Here is a 17263-nt window from a genome sequence, read left to right as displayed (position 1 = left end):
TTCTATGTAGGTAGGTGAACCTTTTGGCTTAGGGGTGCAAACTCGGATCGGGCTGGACCCGATTTTGGCTCGGGTTGGGTTAGGTTGGGTTGGGTTGGCCTTTCTTTGTAGTGGTTTGGGTCGGAGTTGGAAAAAGCCCATATTTTATATGGTGTAAGTCCCAATAGCCAAGTATTTTTCAAAAAAGTATTGTACGGCTTATACCCAAACCGTCCATTTGATGGGCCAAGATACCGTTTCAATAGGATGATCCCAACCCTCCGATCTATAGAGGTTTCTATAATAAGCAGTTACTCTATAGATCAGAGGGCTAAGATCATCAAAATATCATTTCCATAGGGTGATCCCAACCCTCTGATCTATAGAGGAGATCATCCTATGGAAATGATTTTTTGGGCACAACCTATTTATACTTTGGCACGTTAAATGGACTGTTTGGATCATCCTATTTGTACGCCCAATACTTTTTGAAAAATACCGGGCTATACGGGCTTACACCATATAAAAACTCGAAAAAGCTAACTTGATTTAATTTCAAGTTGGGTTTTGGGTAGAGGTACTGGGCAACCCGACCTGACCTCCATCTGACCCGACCCTTAATTTTATTGTTGTTTTATTACGACCCAACCCTGTCACTCTAATTGTACTGTGATTTTATTGCGTCCCGAACCTGACTAGACATGAATCCAATGTCCTTTTTGTGGTTTTTAAGTGTAACACTCTTTTGTATTTTTAGTATTTTCTATTTATTACTCAAAATATAAGAATAATGAGTTAAGGCCTATATTATATATCTAGGTTGCTCAGTAGATGCATCATTAATTAGGGGTGCAACTTTGGTTAATTTTTGGGAATTTGGGTTGACCTTTTACCATACAATTAGGTCGGGTTCTACCTGATTCCAATTCATATTGTTTTTTTTTTTTAGCAAAAGCTCAATCCGATCCTGCCCAAATCACACCCCTAATAAGATATTTTGTCCAAGTTGATCACCATGAATTAATATTCAATTCATCTTATCACTAGAGGATCCAATGTTATTAGTAAGAGGTGAGTAAGAGAGTTGCTAAGCGCGACCCAATACGATCTCTGTTCGATAGTAGTGTCGTTAAACGGAAAAAAAGAATTAATTAAGGATTTTCCTATCCAATTTTGCAACAAGCCATTTTGCGGCTCACTTATGCAGAAGAGAGATGCCACCTCAAATATTTTGTCCTATTCAAATATATAAAACATGAGGGATTCTAAACTCACAGGAGCCCTTGCAAAAAAGGGCTGAAAGGGCGCTCCCATTGGCTGAACGCGGCTGCATTTATGTTGTCAATAGTCAAAGAGTACTAAATGTAGCCGCGTTCAGCCATTTAGTAGTCTTTGACTATTGACATCATAAATGCAGCCGCGTTCAGCCAATGGGGCGCCCTTTCAGCCCTTTTCAGCAAGGGCGCCTGTGAGTTTAGAATACCTCATAATAATAATATATTCATCAATAATGTTGGGGTTTTCATTAAACTGGGTTGGTAAGAAATGATCCAATAATTGCTGACGTGGTTAGGTTTTAGGGTTTGGTTGAGAGGTTGGAAAAGTTTTTCTGACCTTTGTTAGATATGCAAACATGGACAGGATTTGAGGCAGTGAGAATATAAAAAACAGGGGATTTGGATGTGGTGCACATGGCTTTACGGGTCACACTCGACAAAGCATGTTTCATGGAAAAGTCCCCCACCAAAAGCAGCTAAACAAGCCTCTCCATAAAAGAGAAGGGGTGGGCATATCAAAATAGAAGACGTAATTTTGGCGGGGCATTTTAGGCCCTGTTTGAATTGCAAGAAAAATGTTTTTGATGGAATAATTTTTCTTGGGAAATTTTTTTCTTTACACAATTTAGGGGGAAATGATATGATTATGGTTGATTTAGACAGATACCATCTTAAATAAATAAAGGGTCCCTTTAAAAAAAATTGAATAGCGCTGTTTGGAGACTGTGCTAAGTGGCTGAAAATTAGGAAAAATAATGCTCTTTTGTGTAGAGTTTTTATTTTCCCTGTTTTTGGCCACTTCTTACTCGCTTTAGTCATGCCTTCTCAATTCTCTCTAGGGGTGCAGCTTGGGCGAGCTGAATTCAACCCGATTTTGGCTCGGGTTGGGTTGGCATTTTCTCGGGTTAGGTTGGGTTAGGGTTTGGAAAAGTCAACCCGATTTAATTTTGGGTTGGGTTGGGTTAGGATTGAGGCCTTGGCAACACGACTCGAACCCGACCTCCGTCCTCTAATTCTATCATGATTCTCTTATTATTATGTTTTTTTCTTGTATTTTTTCTTTTGGCCATCGATAAGCTCAAACCCAACCTGATTCAATCGGACATTTAGAGGCGGGTTGGGTTAGGGTTGACCATCCTCAACCCGAGGCTTGGGTTGGGTCGAATTAGGGTTGAGGGAATGCTATCTCGGGTTGGGTTAGGATTGGCCTCAACCCGACCCGAGTTGCACCCCTAATTCTCTCGCTCTCGCACCTCCTTGCCCATCTCGCACAGCTTGATAAACTAACATTCCATGAAAAAAACTTTCATGGATGCCAAACATGGCGAAGGTTTCATTGGATAACAGCCTAGGGTGCAACTTGGCTCGAGTAGGGTTGAGGTTTTCCTGAAAAATAACGAATTGAAATCAACCGGACGAAGAGTCACCTGATCAATCCTCACATTCAATTTGGGTCCCACATGGGGATAAGCCACATGGTCTGGTCCCTTGGCGAACGGAATATCACATTTGTAAGATAGAGAACTAGAAAACTCTTGTTGGTGGAGCGCTGAGTATTTATGGATCAAAGAGTTAAAGATCATCCAATCAAGGTGGGGCCAATGACACTGGCAATAAGTGGGTCCCGTGCTCTCCTGTCAAATCAATAGACCCAATGACATAGACACGGCACATGTAGGCTAGAAATCGCTGTTTATGAACTACTAATCACCATTAGGAGTGCCATACTGGTCGGGGAATTGGAATCACCGTTTATTTAGCTTTTTAATTTTTTTTAGGCCCTGTTTGGATTGCAGGAAAAACATTTATGGTGCAATTTCTTAGAATATTTTTCATTTCACATGAATATACTGTTATGGTTTATTTATAGGGATATTATCAAGTTGGGATTTCCTAGGCAATTTTGTGGAAAGCCATTTCGCAGCTGGCTTTTGCACGTGAGAACAGCCGCACAGGTTGACTTCTCTTGGATTTTCTCTCATTCATTTAATTCATCTCCGGTGGCTGTTGTCACGTGCAAAAGCCATCCGTGATTTAGCTCTGTACGAAATTGACTAGCAAATCCCTATCAAGTTATCATTTTAATGTGTAAAATGTAAACAAAGGACTTGCAAGGGACCATCGCAGAAGGCATTTCACAGATGGGCCGTTGCACGTGAGAGCAGCCACAGAGGCTCACTTTTAAGCATGTTTTGTCTTATTCATTTAATTCATTTGAGGCTCACATTCAACAACTCGTCCGCGAAATGCCTTCTTGGACGGTCCCTAGCAAATCCAGTAAACAAATGGTCGTAAAGCAGAAAATTTTGGAAAAAGAATTGCCTTTTAAAAGTTTGTTCTGGGGACGTGCACATGGCACATGATTTTCCATTATGTGTAGTAATGACTAATGATTTCCCATTATATGAAATAATACGTAGGTAAAAGATATTTCTAGCCCCTTTTTTTTGTATTTAAGGACTTTCGCAAGAAGGAATCTCGCGGGTGGCTGTTGCGTACGAGAGCAGCAACCTCATATAAATTAAATGAACAAGACAAAATCTGCTGAAAAGTGAGCCTGTGTGGCTGCTCCGCATGCAACAGCCAGCCACGAAATGCCTTCCTGGGAAAGTCCTTAGCAAATCCTATGTACAGTGGGATTTGCTAAGGACTTTCAAAGGATCTAGGAAAATAAGGTACAAAGTTAAAAAATAAGGTTGTGCATTGTATTTTGCACTTTTAGGTGAGGGCAATTTGGTAATAAATGATGTAAACACTTAAATAAAGGTAGTAAATATCTAGAGAATTCTAGGCTGTCTTTGTCCCAATGCTTCTAGATAAAAAAAAATAAAAATAGGCAGGCAAAGGTACAAGGAAAGTACATCAGTTTAATAATCAAAACCATTCATTTATTAGTTTGCCTAAATATCTTTCTCATTCTAACACGCCTAAATGTGGTCGGCCAGATAGAGTGTTTAGAAAATTAAAAAAAAAACAATACAAAAATCCCCACATGTAGAGTTGGAGATTAGGGTATCTAATCCATCCATTTTAGGGTTTTCATGATTCACTTTCTAGTGTGAACCAGAGTCATTAAGCATCACAAGTCTTCAAGCCCAACTGAGACTTACATATAGTCTAGTCACAGTACCAAAGGTGGTGACTTGGGTGCGCAATGATTTCATTTTTGGGTCATAAGAGATCCAAAGCAAGTACTTGGGTGCAAATAGTGTCGGTTTGGGTTGGGCTGAGGCCAATGCTAGCCCAACCCGAGGACCCAAAACCTCAACGCTATCCTGACCCAACTCGGGCCGTAGGTCAGGGAGGGTTAATCCTAATCCAACCCTTGATTAAATCTCTCAACCCGAACCCAACCCGATTTTCCAAACATGCCTGATTAGGTGGGTGCTCAAGGCTAGGGTCAAGTTTGGGTCGGGCCGGGTGCTCAAGGCCTCAACCTTTACCTAACCCAAAATTAAATTGGGTTAGCTTCCCCCACGCCTTATCCATCCCAAAATTAAATTGGGTCAGCTTTACCCAACCTAAATTGGATACTTTAGATAAATGAAATGGGGAACTGCTAGCAGCCTAGCGTCCATCCCAAAAGGGTTTTCGCGGCTGGTCTATCGCACATTAGACCAGCCACCTCGTTTATGAAGAGAGCAGCTTTTGTCTCTATTCACGAGGTGGCTGGTCGGGCGTGCAGTGAGTTCAATTTATATTCCCAATTACAGGTTCATTGGCTAATAAGAAAAATCCGCCTAAATTTTTTCCAAAATCCATTAAAGATCTAACGCCCAAATCCAGAAAATCTAAAATCCAAATAGTAAATTCAAATTTAATCTCTCTCTCTCTCTCTCTCTTTCGTGTGCTCGGAGGGTGGTTTGTTTAAGAACAGAAGACTCGCTCAATCCGAGGGCAATTTGGGAATATTAATTTTAGTATATATTCCTACTTCGTATTTACTATCTCCACCCTACTGTACCTTGCTCAGCTAAAGAAAGGAAAAATGCCACTGTGAGTTGTGTCTGACCAGGAAAAAATAAAATGACCCTCCATATATGATTATGCGCCCCCTTGTTAACGTGAATTATGGCAGACTTTAACGCTTTGTGACGTCAAATCAGTTACAGAGAGGCGCATAATCCTACATAGGGAGCGAAAAACAATCCCCTCCCAATAAAAAACCCAATCTGTTCTCTTTTATGAGAGAGTGAATAAGAGAAAGAGAAAAAGGCAAACTAGCAGTGAAGTGAAACCACCTACTCTGTAGTTTTCCCACGGAAAACATAACACCTTTTGTTTTTATATATAATGCTGAATTGCTAAGAACCCTTTCTCCCTCTCTCCCATTGTGGCATTTTCTTCTGAGAAAAAAATGGGGGCCAAAATCTCAAGTTTCAGCCTCTTTTTCTTCATCTCCTTCTTCTTGTTTCTCTTTGTTCAGTTGATTCAAGGCAGTGTGACATATGATAGAAAGGCTATACTCATAAATGGTCAAAGAAGAATTCTCATTTCAGGCTCCATACATTATCCAAGAAGCACCCCTGAAGTATAAAAGGCTATTTTATTCTTTTTTGTTGAAATTATAGCTATTTTTTTCTATTTTTGCTTCATATATGAAATGGGGTTTTTTTTTTTTTTTTTTCAGATGTGGGGAGATCTCATACAAAAGGCTAAAGATGGAGGGTTAGATGTCATTGACACATATGTTTTTTGGAATGTTCATGAGCCTTCTCCTGGCAATGTATTTCTTTTTCCCCTTTTTCTTTATTTTTTTCTATATATTTTTTTTGTATATGCATTTATTTTAATTTATGTGTGTTTTTCAGTACAATTTTGAAGGGAGGTATGATTTGGTACGATTCATAAAGACAGTGCAAACTGCAGGGCTCTATGTTCATTTGCGCATTGGGCCTTATATTTGTGCAGAGTGGAATTTTGGGTATTTCCCATATTTATTTATTTATCTATGTTTGTTTCCCTATTTTTTAGATCTATTGTTTTGATTATCTGCATGTTGATTTTTTTTTTTTTTTGGCCTTAATAGAGGTTTTCCTGTGTGGCTGAAGTATGTCCCAGGCATCAGTTTTAGAACAGATAATGAGCCTTTCAAGGTACAAATTTCTCATCCTTTAGTCTTGATTTACTCTTTTCTAGTAAATATATGTAAAACATGCATGGGTTTTTTTGGGTTTCTGTTTTCTAGAAAAAAAAGAAAAAAAAAGTACAATTACTGTGTTAATTATCTAATAACTGTGATTTTTTGCTTTATCTTTTCTAGATTATTGATGCATGTAATTTCTACTTTCTTTTTTGTGTTGTAGATGGCAATGCAAGGTTTCACCCAAAAGATTGTTCAGATGATGAAGAGTGAATCACTCTTTGAGTCCCAGGGTGGCCCTATTATTCTTTCACAGGTATCTGGTTTGATTTTTGTTTGTAGTTTGCTCTGTAAATATAAAACTATTTGAAGATTATGGTTCTTGTGAGTGCTAATTTTTTTTATTGTATAATTAGGTATGTTTCAATTGTCTGCTTTTGCTTGCCCATCTGAGAAATTGTAAATGAGAGGCAGAAAAGCTAATGGGAATAAATGGGGAGAAAATGCAGATGTTTTACTAGAGAAAGAGTTGGATGGAGACATAATGCTACTGTGTATTTATCATACAAGAAACTTAGCATGAATTTTATTACATTTTTCTTATGTTGATCTGGTTTTATTTGGACAGATAGAAAATGAGTATGGTTCCGAAAGTAAGGCGTTAGGGGCTCCGGGCTATGCGTACATGACTTGGGCTGCAAATATGGCAGTTGGATTGGGTACTGGCGTCCCGTGGGTGATGTGCAAAGAAGATGATGCCCCAGATCCAATAGTAAGTCTACCACTCTCTACATTTTGTCCCTATACTAGAAACTTGAGAGAATTATTTGCTTGGGGATAAAAAATTAAACAACCTATCTAATGACACTAGTTAAGACTTAGGAAAATACTGTTCATGTTGATAGTTCTGCTGCTGGTTTCTAATTGTTCCTTTTGTTAGTGTGGTAAATCTTTTGATCTTGCTTTTGTTCCTCTTCTTTTGGATTTAAGAGTATATCAGTTTCATTCATAAATCTTTTATATACGCCAGTCCTTGCCTGAAAATCTGGAGATTGTGTGACATAGGAGCTGTCTGTTCTTCCATTTTCTAGTAATGTAATTTTTATCTAATTGCTTTGTTATTGCTTTGGGATCGTGGATTTGTGTTGGATTCTTAGTACACTTGTTGAATTGTTAGTTTGTTCATATGTGAAGATGTTTTGCTTTTAATTTAGATTCCTAATTCATGTTTTAATCTCTGAAGATCGTGCTCGTTAGTTGCAATTTTGGGATGCAGCCATGAAGAAGCTATAAAGTTGATAGTAATCTTCTTAATTTGGCTTAAACGCAATAAGCTGGCTTTATCTTTCTTGCATAATCACTTACAACTTCCTGTATCCTTCTGTGTTTACTATTTCTGGGATGTAGAAAGGTTTTTGGAAGGGATATTCTTGAGCTATTTCTTAGACATCTTTTTCCAAATCTTGGTGGCAGATAAATGCGTGCAATGGTTTCTACTGTGACTATTTTACTCCTAACAAAGCTTACAAGCCTACAATGTGGACCGAGGCTTGGAGCGGCTGGTAAGTTTGGCCTCCAACTCTTGGAATTTTCTGTGTAATGTGAAGGCCAGTATGTTGCACAGGCATTGCTGTTTAAAACTTGAAAATTATGACATTTATTCCTTGAGTTTTACTGGTAAATGGAACCTTAGATAGATTCCAGGCATTTATATCTTTTGGGGTTTTCATTAGAGGGTTTTGATATACCCTGCATGAGGAGAATTCATATAATAGTATAAATAAGGTAAGCTAGGGCTTAAAGCTTAAGGTGAAATCAATTCTGTTTTCATTTTTCTTTTCTTTATTGCAATCGCAGGTTTACAGAGTTTGGGGGGCCTATTCACAAGCGCCCAGTGGAGGATTTGGCATTTGCCGTTGGACGCTTCATACAAAAGGGTGGTTCCTTTTTTAATTATTACATGGTAAGATTTTGCATGGTTTAAACTTGAGCTGCGGCTACTACAATTAAGTTGGGCAAGTTCATTCTAAGTTCCAGGCTACGCAAAATTAAAATTGATTAACCTGACCTCTTGCACTTATGCTTTCAACAGTACCACGGAGGAACCAATTTTGGACGAACTGCTGGAGGCCCTTTCTTAACTACCAGCTACGACTATGATGCTCCAATTGATGAATATGGTAAAAATAAGAATTTTCATTTGTTCTTACTCAATGATGGGCATGTAATTTGCATTTGATTGATTTTGAGCGGTGAACCATGTGAACGGTTTAGATCAATCATGGCCAGCCCATATGTATGATAGAAAGTAGGAAGTATGGTAGTATGGTGCATAGTTATTTTTTTCTTAGAGGATTACTATGGTGTGGTATGGTGCATAGTTACCGGGTTAGAAACAAATTCATAAGCAAAACGTGAAAATGGAAGCATTGGGAGAAAGCTAGAGGGAAAATATGAAAGCGGGATGCGAGAGGAAATCATGTAAGAAATGCACTGAGAAATGTCTTGGAAAACATGTTAGAAACATTTAAGAAATGATAGCGAAGTGTCGAGTGAAACAAATAGGAAATGAAAGAGAAACAGGTATGAAAAATGAGAGGCACCCTTGAAGATTTGGAATTTGTTTTTTTTGCTACAAGCTTTTACACACAAATGCACGTGTTTATGATTTTCTTCTTTATTTTTATTTAAAATTAGAGGCATGCACAGATGGTTCATGCATTTTTTTTAAAACTTTTTTTAAGTATATTAGTTTACTTATTTTTATTGTTTATTGTTATATATTCTTCTCTTTTCCTTTTTGAAATGTATTTCATGTTTTATTGGATGTGATTTCTGAAGATCATTTGCCATGTGTTTTCCGTATGTTCCCTATAAGTTTCCCATGTGTTTCCAAACATTTCCCCATATTTTTTAACATTTCATTTCCATTTCCAAAATGCGTTTTGGAGGAGTCACGTCCCCCCCTCCCCCACCACAAGGCATTTCGGGCAGCTATGGATTTCACCTTAGCGTAAACTTTACCCATGATTCTTTTTAGTTTTCCTTTTTAAATTACAAATTAGTTTTTTCAAGTTCATAAGCAGATTTGTGGTAACTTGGCAGGGTTGAGCCGACAACCTAAACATGGTCATCTGAAAGAGCTCCATAAGGCCATTAAGCTATGTGAGCAAGCTTTAGTTTCTGCTGATCCGATTGTTACTTCTCTAGGGCCTTTTGAACAGGTTAATGGCATTTTTTTCGTCTTTGGATCCTTTGCTTATAGTGACTAGATGTTTAAGTACACTTTACACAAATTTATCATAGTTGAACTGACTCTAGTATTGGATTTACAGGCACATGTCTTCTCTTCTAGTTCAGGAGGCTGTGCAGCTTTCCTATCAAATTATAATCCAAAGTCCCTTGCAAGAGTTATGTTCAATAACATGCACTACACTCTGCCACCATGGTCAATCAGCATCCTTCCGGATTGCAGAAATGTAGTATTTAACACTGCTAAAGTAAGTGAAGCGACTCATTGAGAACTGCCAACTGTTATTTTTTTCTCAGTTATTCTTGAAAGTCATGTGGGCCTGTGGTCTCATCTCAAGCTGCTATGAAATTTGTGTTCTTCTGATTTGGATTTGTTCATCCTGTATATGAGCAAATTATCATGGTTTTTCTTTGGGCATTCAATTGAATAACTTCATAACCTCGTTTTAGGGTTGAAATTCGGGTGGGCGGGTTGGGTTTTCCAGAATCCTACCCTACCCGAGAAAGTATCTTGGGTCGGTTCGGGTTAGTTTTCTTTGAAACAACCCTAGATTCATAAACCCGACCCTACCCAAGATAGTTTCTCGGGTTGGCTTGGGTTGGATCGGGTTTTTATTATTTAGCGTAAGATAATGACTAATTACAAAGATTATAGAAAACGACAATTTTTCAAGCCAAAAATCTCTAAATTTATATCATGTGCATAAATTTAAGAAGGAAACTATTTTTTCACATCACAAATATGATCAACCCAATGAAAACATTTATATCAATATATTAGAAAATAATTTACCATGTCATTCAAGAGCTATTTAAGAAAGTCATAGTCGGGTTTCGGGTTTTTTTCTTTAAACCCGACCCGACCCAAGATTGGGTCTGGTTTTTCATCCTAAAACCCTACGCAACCCAAGACCCATGATTTCTAAACCCAACCGGGTTATTTTCAGGTAGGGTAAAACCCGACCCAAGTTGCAAACCTACTCGTTTTTATCTTCATCTGGCTTACTAGAAGGCTATTTATAGTTTGTCCCTCGCATTGAATCCCCAAAAAACCCTAAACCAGCCAAACATTTTTTACATATACATCTCAGATTGGAGTTCAAACATCAAAAATGCAAATGGATGTTGGCAACACTCAATCACTTGCATGGGAGACATATGATGAAGATATTTCTTCAATGGAGGACAATTCGATGATCAGTGCAGTTGGTCTATTGGAGCAGATAAATATCACAAGGGATACAACTGACTATCTGTGGTACATGACCAGGTGAGAATTGTTCATTTTCCCCTTTCCACCTGCAGAGTTATATAAGCCGGTTAAAATTATTTCTCATTTATTAGTTGCTATTGTAACTATATTCCAATTTTCTGCTGTTTTCAGTGTGGAAATAAATCCATCTGAATCTTTTTTGCGTGGGGGGAAGGTTCCCACTCTATCTGTTCAGTCAACTGGCCATGCTCTGCATGTCTTTATCAATGGTCAACTTTCAGGTACATCAATTGGCTATTCCCATAAAGTGCTACTCTCTTTCTTCAAGCTGATAAGTAACCAAGGTTTTAAATGTCGGTTTCGGTGTCGGGTTCGGCCACCACTGAAACCGTTTCGGTGGAAATTTCAGCCGAAATCATGTCTTTAAAAAAATTCCACCGAACCGAAAATTCGGCTATTTCGGTCAAAATCTTTAACATTTCAGTATAAATTTTGTAAATGAGGGCGAAAACAAAATTTCGGGGAAATCATATAAAAATCCGTTTCAATGTACTTTTTGTTTCGGTCCAAACCGAAACCAAAATGTTTTGGCCAAAATTTAAAACTATTTAAGTATCCTTCTTTAATAAAACACCCTTGCCTTTTGTGGTATGACAGGGACTGCCTATGGAAGCAGGGAGAGTAGGAGTTTCACATATACTGGTAATGTTAACATGTATGCTGGGATTAACAGAATTGCACTTCTAAGCATTGCCGTTGGGTTGCCGGTAAGTTCCTGACAACTTGGGCTTTTTACATGTTTTAATGTTAACATTTATGCTGGAATAATCGATATGGTTACATCAATTATTCTGACTTATTCCATCGTGGTGAAGAATGTTGGGAACCATTTTGAGAATTGGAACACCGGAGTCCTCGGCCCTGTTGTGCTGCATGGTATTGACCAAGGGAAGAGAGACTTGACTTGGCAGAAATGGTCCTACCAGGTTGAAATCTTATTCCTGAGCCAAATATTTATCTACCTTTTTTGGGAAGCTGTCTCTTGATCATTTTTTTTTAAATTTTTATGTAGGTTGGCCTCAAAGGGGAAGCTATGAATCTCGCTTCTCCGAATGGCATTTCGTCTGTGGAATGGATGCGAGTTTCTTTGGTTGGTAAAAAACAACAGCCTTTAACATGGCACAAGGTAAGAAATGAGAGTGAATCTGATTCCAAACTCGTAGCGACTCTTGGCATCAGAGTTTTGACATTTGGTTTTGGAACTCACAGGCTTATTTTGATGCACCCGAGGGAGATGAACGTTTGGCTTTGGATATGGGGAGTATGGGCAAGGGTCAAATATGGATTAATGGGCAGAGCATTGGGAGATATTGGACTGCATTTGCAAATGGTAATTGCAATGACTGTAGTTATGCTGGGACTTATCGGTCACCTAAGTGTCAAAGTGGTTGCGGCCAGCCAACGCAGCGCTGGTAAGATTGGCAACATAATTTTTTAAAAATACTACCTTGAATATTTCATTGCAGTATTTCTTTTTCTTCTACTACTTGGCAGTATGTGAGATACTGGAAATTTATTCAATGTTTTTACATTGTCTTCATGCAAACTAATGCCAGATTTTCAGGTATCATGTGCCCCGGTCTTGGTTGAATCCGACTAGAAATCTGTTGGTAGTATTTGAAGAAATGGGTGGTGATGCGTCGGGGATTTCTCTTGCAAAGAGATCAACCTCAAGTGTCTGTGCCGATGTTTCAGAATATCATCCAACTATCAAGAATTGGCATATTGAGAGCTATGGCAAATCAGAAGTGCTCCACAAGCCCAAAGTGCACCTGCGGTGTCAAACAGGACAGTCCATCTCAGCCATTAAATTCGCTAGCTTTGGGACTCCCCTGGGGACTTGTGGGAGTTTCCAGCAGGGAACTTGCCACTCTCCGAACTCATACAACATCTTAGAGAAGGTGCTGAAAGTACCCATCTCATTTATCTACCTATATGTATGCACACAAATACGTAATGTGTATGTTTTAATGTTTATATAGGCTATCTTAGACATCCTTAAACTGCACATTAAGCCCTCTTTGAAATCCATTAACTAAATTATTTCTAAAACTATTATAACCATTATTTGTAAGTAATCTTATCTAACTTCAATACCATTTGCGTAAAAGATTATAAGCAAATATTTTTTTAGAGGTATCCAAAATGGCCCTTAATTTCTAAAATGCCGACATTTTTAGAGATGTTACTTTTATGTGTTCTAACAAATTACCTCACTGAAGAAATTCTCATGTTTGCTTTATATTCCACAGAAGTGCGTAGGGCAACAAAGGTGCTCAGTAACCATTTCCATGAATAATTTTGGCGGGGACCCATGTCCCAACGTGATGAAGCGAGTAGCCGTTGAAGCTGTTTGTAGCAGCGCAACGCAACCCAATTCAAGAGGCTGATAGCAATCGGAGTAAAAAGGTTCGCATTATGTTACATGGAGTGGTTAACTGTATACCAAAGAAGGAAAGAAAAAAAAAAGTATAGCTGTAAGCATTCTGCAAAGTCTGATAAGTCTTACTTTGCCGCCCATTTGTTCGTAGTGGTAATGTTAGTTTTGTATCATAGTGGTTGTAGTTGTGGGGCTGGAATGTCGGCCCCCCATGTTCTCTGATATCAGAGTTCAGCGCCCAGCGCCCAGCGCCCAGCCTTTTAACCAGAAATGGGCGCCGGGAGTGAAGTTAGACAAGAGGGGGAGCAGGAAAATAGAGGGAGATGCTCTTCCACTTGTATTTATTTGTCTTGTTTTTCTTTGTTTAATAATGGATGTGTGATTATTGTGCTACATTATTGGGGAGAAGGAATCCCATGTTGGGAAAAGATTGATGTTTCTTGTGTAATTCAGTGAAGACTAGGTGGTGTTGCTGTCAACTTAAGACTGATGTTCTCTTTCTACATTGCTAGAAATTGTCAGTTTATTATGCTTTACGTACATGTTTATTAGAAATTAAATGCTCTTAGTATTGTTACTGTATGTTTATAGTCAGCTTAACAGTTCATTTAAAAGTCACAAATTGGAGGCTTTAGAATCATTCTGCGGGGGTGAATGAATTATGGTGCTTGATCAATCCATTGAACTAAAGAATTCAATTGGGCCCTAGTTGTACTTATGCCTGAAAATCATGAATGCATCTAATAACAACCCTATTTTAAGAACTAATATTTCCACCCACTTTTCCAGCATTTACACCCTCTTCTGTTTGTCTTCTCTTGAGCTGCATTCTTAGCTGTTTTGTTTGTATTTTCCTGAACCACATATCTACTCCTTTTATTTGCCTTTTCCCAAAATTAGTCATTTTCAAGAAAGAGGGCCAACAAAAAGAGGTGGAAATGATGGAAAATTATCCAGCCAGAGGTTGGAGTGCAGTGCCCCTATTAGTAAGAATCATTGGAATAACAAGAGGGTACATGGGGATGGAATCTTCTTCTTTCAGGGCATATGCCCCTCATTCATATCCTACCTTAGCCTCTCCCATAACAACATAACAGGCCTGCCATGTGCAAGGATCCAGAGGAATGTCTTAGTTTGGATGTTTCCCATGGTTTCCACGTGGCATTCCAGTCCACAGGTGCAACTCGGGTCGGGTTGGACCGGAGGTTGAGTATGGTCAACCTTAACCCAACCCGCCTCTAAATCTCTCAACCCTAACCCAACCCATCTAAACCAAAATCGGGTTGGGTTGGGTTTGGGGGTTCACTAAGGGCCAAATAGAAAAGTACAAGAAAAAACATAACCCAAAGAAAATCAAGATAAAATTAGACGGAGGTCGGGTCGGGTTACCAAGGCCTCAACCCTAACCCAACCCAAATTAAATCGGGTTGGGGGAATGCTGACCCAACCCAATCGGGTTGAACCCGTGGGGTTCGGGTTGAGCCCAACCCAAGTTGCACCCCAGTCCACTTCATGACTTGCTTCTTTGAAAGCAACTGAAGCCCCAAGAAGATACAAAGCACTACTTATCATTCAAAGCATGAAAGTGGTCAGGTCGCTTAGAGCGAAAGAGATAGGAGTGAAATGGCTTGCCCTGAGATTGCTTGAAATTTGTCAAATATGGTCCTCTAACTTCTTTCTGTATTCAATCCAGCCACATTAGCATGTTGCCTAGCCATCGAGCATAAGTTCAGCCCGTTGCTTTAGGTCTACTTTTGATAGGATGATATTAGCCTTCGGTCTACAAGCTAAAATATTGGTTATGGTTGCATCAAGATAAGCTAAAATAATGGTTTTCCTAATGAGATTTCTTTTATATGATCAACCACAACAGTGATAGCTGTGGATGCATCTGTGTAGAATCATTAGGCCATGTTTGCCAACCAGGAAAAAATATTCCATGTAATATTTGTGGGGCTAGTTGTAACTTGTGAGAGATGGGTGAGAAATGGGAGGGAGAAGGAGACTGAGGAGAGCACAAAAAGATTCTAAGATCTATAAACCATGAAAACAAAAAACCAATTTTAAATACGTATTTTTTCACTAAATTTTAGGGATTTATTTAAGCCATGGAGATTTTATATGCTGTGGGCGCCTAAAGTCCATTATTTTTCAAAAAATATAATGGGGCCCACTTTATAGGATGATCAAAACTGTTCACTTCTTGGGGCACAACGTAATTAGGTTGTACCCATAGTTAGCAATACCTGAAAACAGGACGGCAAAAATTCGAGTTTAATACAGTACTGGTTCAAAAAAGGGAAATGACATCACCACAACTATGTTTTGTTAAAGACGCTCATATATCTTGTCTTTTAGTATTTAAATGGCTTGTAAGAGCTTTTTGGAAAATGTAATGACCTTCTGACCGCTCTTTAAATGGTAAAAGACAAGATACTTGAGCGTCTATAACAAAACATGGTTGTGCTGATATCATTTTCCTTCAAAAAAATGTAGTAAAAAAAAAAAAAAAAAAAACGGGAGCACAAGAAAGTGAGTTTAGAATTGGACGATGATATTTTCACTCCTCTGCAGTATGCACTGTCACATTCGCCCCCCTTTTTACGTGATCTGGCGTCAAAAAGCATTAAATTTGCCCACTGTTCACGTTATAAGGGCGGCAAATGCGTACTTCAGAGGGGGTGAAAATATCATCTCCTATTTTGTCATTTACAAAATATGGTGAGGGTAAAAGTGGAACCTTGGCCAAAAAATGTGTTTAAAATGCATTTTAAATGTGTGTAAAACATTTGCCTAAAAAACGGAGTTTTATTCATGGCAAAAGTTTTAAATGAAAAAAACGCCCTTTAAAACAAAGTTTTGCTAACTGTGGTTGTACCCGGTAAATCATCTCCATATGATTATCCTAACCACATTATAGAATCCTCTATAGATCGGAGGGTTAGGATCAACCTATGGGAATGATTTTTGAGGAACAACCTATTTATGTTTGGCCCCCAACAGATAAACGGTTTGGATCACCTATGAAGTAGGACCCACTATAACTTCTGAAAAATATTGGACTTCACAGGCCCGCATGTAAAATCTCCAGACCATGAAACCCACTAATGATCATGGAGTGTTGCCTTTAGAATCTTTCTGGACGTGGAGTACCTTTTCCTTTTTTTTCACATGGAGGGAGGAGAAGTCTTACATGGGTATCATGGAGAGCATCCTATACGAAGATAAAAGGTAAACAGATTAGCAAATGAAGGATATTGGTATGATGCAGAGTTGCAGAGCATCCTATGTAAGACATGTGAGAGACAATTTCGTTAGTTGATTCGATAGGAAGTAGAAAAAAGAAAAAGGAAATTTAATGGACATTAGAATAGAGACAGAATTAGGGATGTCAATGGATCTATAAGGTCCGAAACAAATGGATAAGATTGGAGCACAACAGCTGGTTCTGATCATATCCATTGGATCCATATCCCAAGGTCCAAAATTATTTTAGATTGTAACCATATAGCCACAAAATCCGATGGAGTGTTCTAGATCCGAATGGAGGGCACCTACGTACAAAATTACCCTTCTAATTTGTTACATACCAAGCTAGGTCCTACCTGGTCCCATACCCAGCTCTCCGCAGGTCATCCGTGACTCGAGCACATAACTTGGTGGGTGCTTGACACCAATTTTTAGGTACCTAACCAATAATGCCAAAGGAAGACAGATGGAACACGTTAGTCTAGGCCCTTTAAACCTGTTTAAACCTGTCCATACCGGGCTGCGTCTCTGTGGTCCAGATGTTGCATGATAGTGCAGCCACTTCAGATGAATTAAATGAATAAGACAAAATCTGTTGAAAAGTGAGCCTACGTAGCTCCTCTCCCATGCATCAGCTGGCCCGTGAAATGGCTTGTGGGATAGTCCCTAGAAAATCCCTCCCACAAAAGATGATGGCTGAGAGATGAGCATCTTCACTAAACCATCTCTCAGACTCTCAATGATATTTTCACCCCCCCACGCGATCCATT

The 17263-nt window shown here is 38.8% G+C and overlaps 1 protein-coding gene across 1 annotated transcript; it reads left to right on the top strand.

The window, feature by feature from the left end:
• Positions 1–5476: 5476 nt before the first annotated feature.
• On the top strand, positions 5477–13780 carry LOC143876027 (beta-galactosidase 5-like). Its single transcript, XM_077377630.1, has 19 exons — positions 5477–5787; positions 5887–5982; positions 6068–6180; positions 6286–6352; positions 6563–6655; positions 6968–7111; positions 7813–7901; positions 8197–8302; positions 8432–8519; positions 9445–9563; positions 9675–9839; positions 10683–10861; positions 10976–11085; positions 11462–11571; positions 11680–11790; positions 11877–11990; positions 12074–12276; positions 12429–12765; positions 13117–13780. The coding sequence occupies exons 1-19, from the start codon at positions 5614–5616 to the stop codon at positions 13252–13254; spliced, it is 2556 nt and encodes an 851-aa protein (XP_077233745.1). The 5' UTR covers positions 5477–5613; the 3' UTR covers positions 13255–13780.
• The last annotated feature ends 3483 nt before the right edge of the window (positions 13781–17263 follow it).

The sequence above is a fragment of the Tasmannia lanceolata genome, unplaced genomic scaffold (genome assembly GCF_043159265.1).
Source record: "Tasmannia lanceolata isolate RefF3 unplaced genomic scaffold, GAP_Taslan_0.1 ptg000004l, whole genome shotgun sequence".
Classification (NCBI taxonomy): Eukaryota; Viridiplantae; Streptophyta; class Magnoliopsida; order Canellales; family Winteraceae; genus Tasmannia; species Tasmannia lanceolata.
The sequence above is the reverse complement of the archived record's forward strand: the minus strand, read 5'-3'. Positions and strand labels throughout refer to the sequence as shown.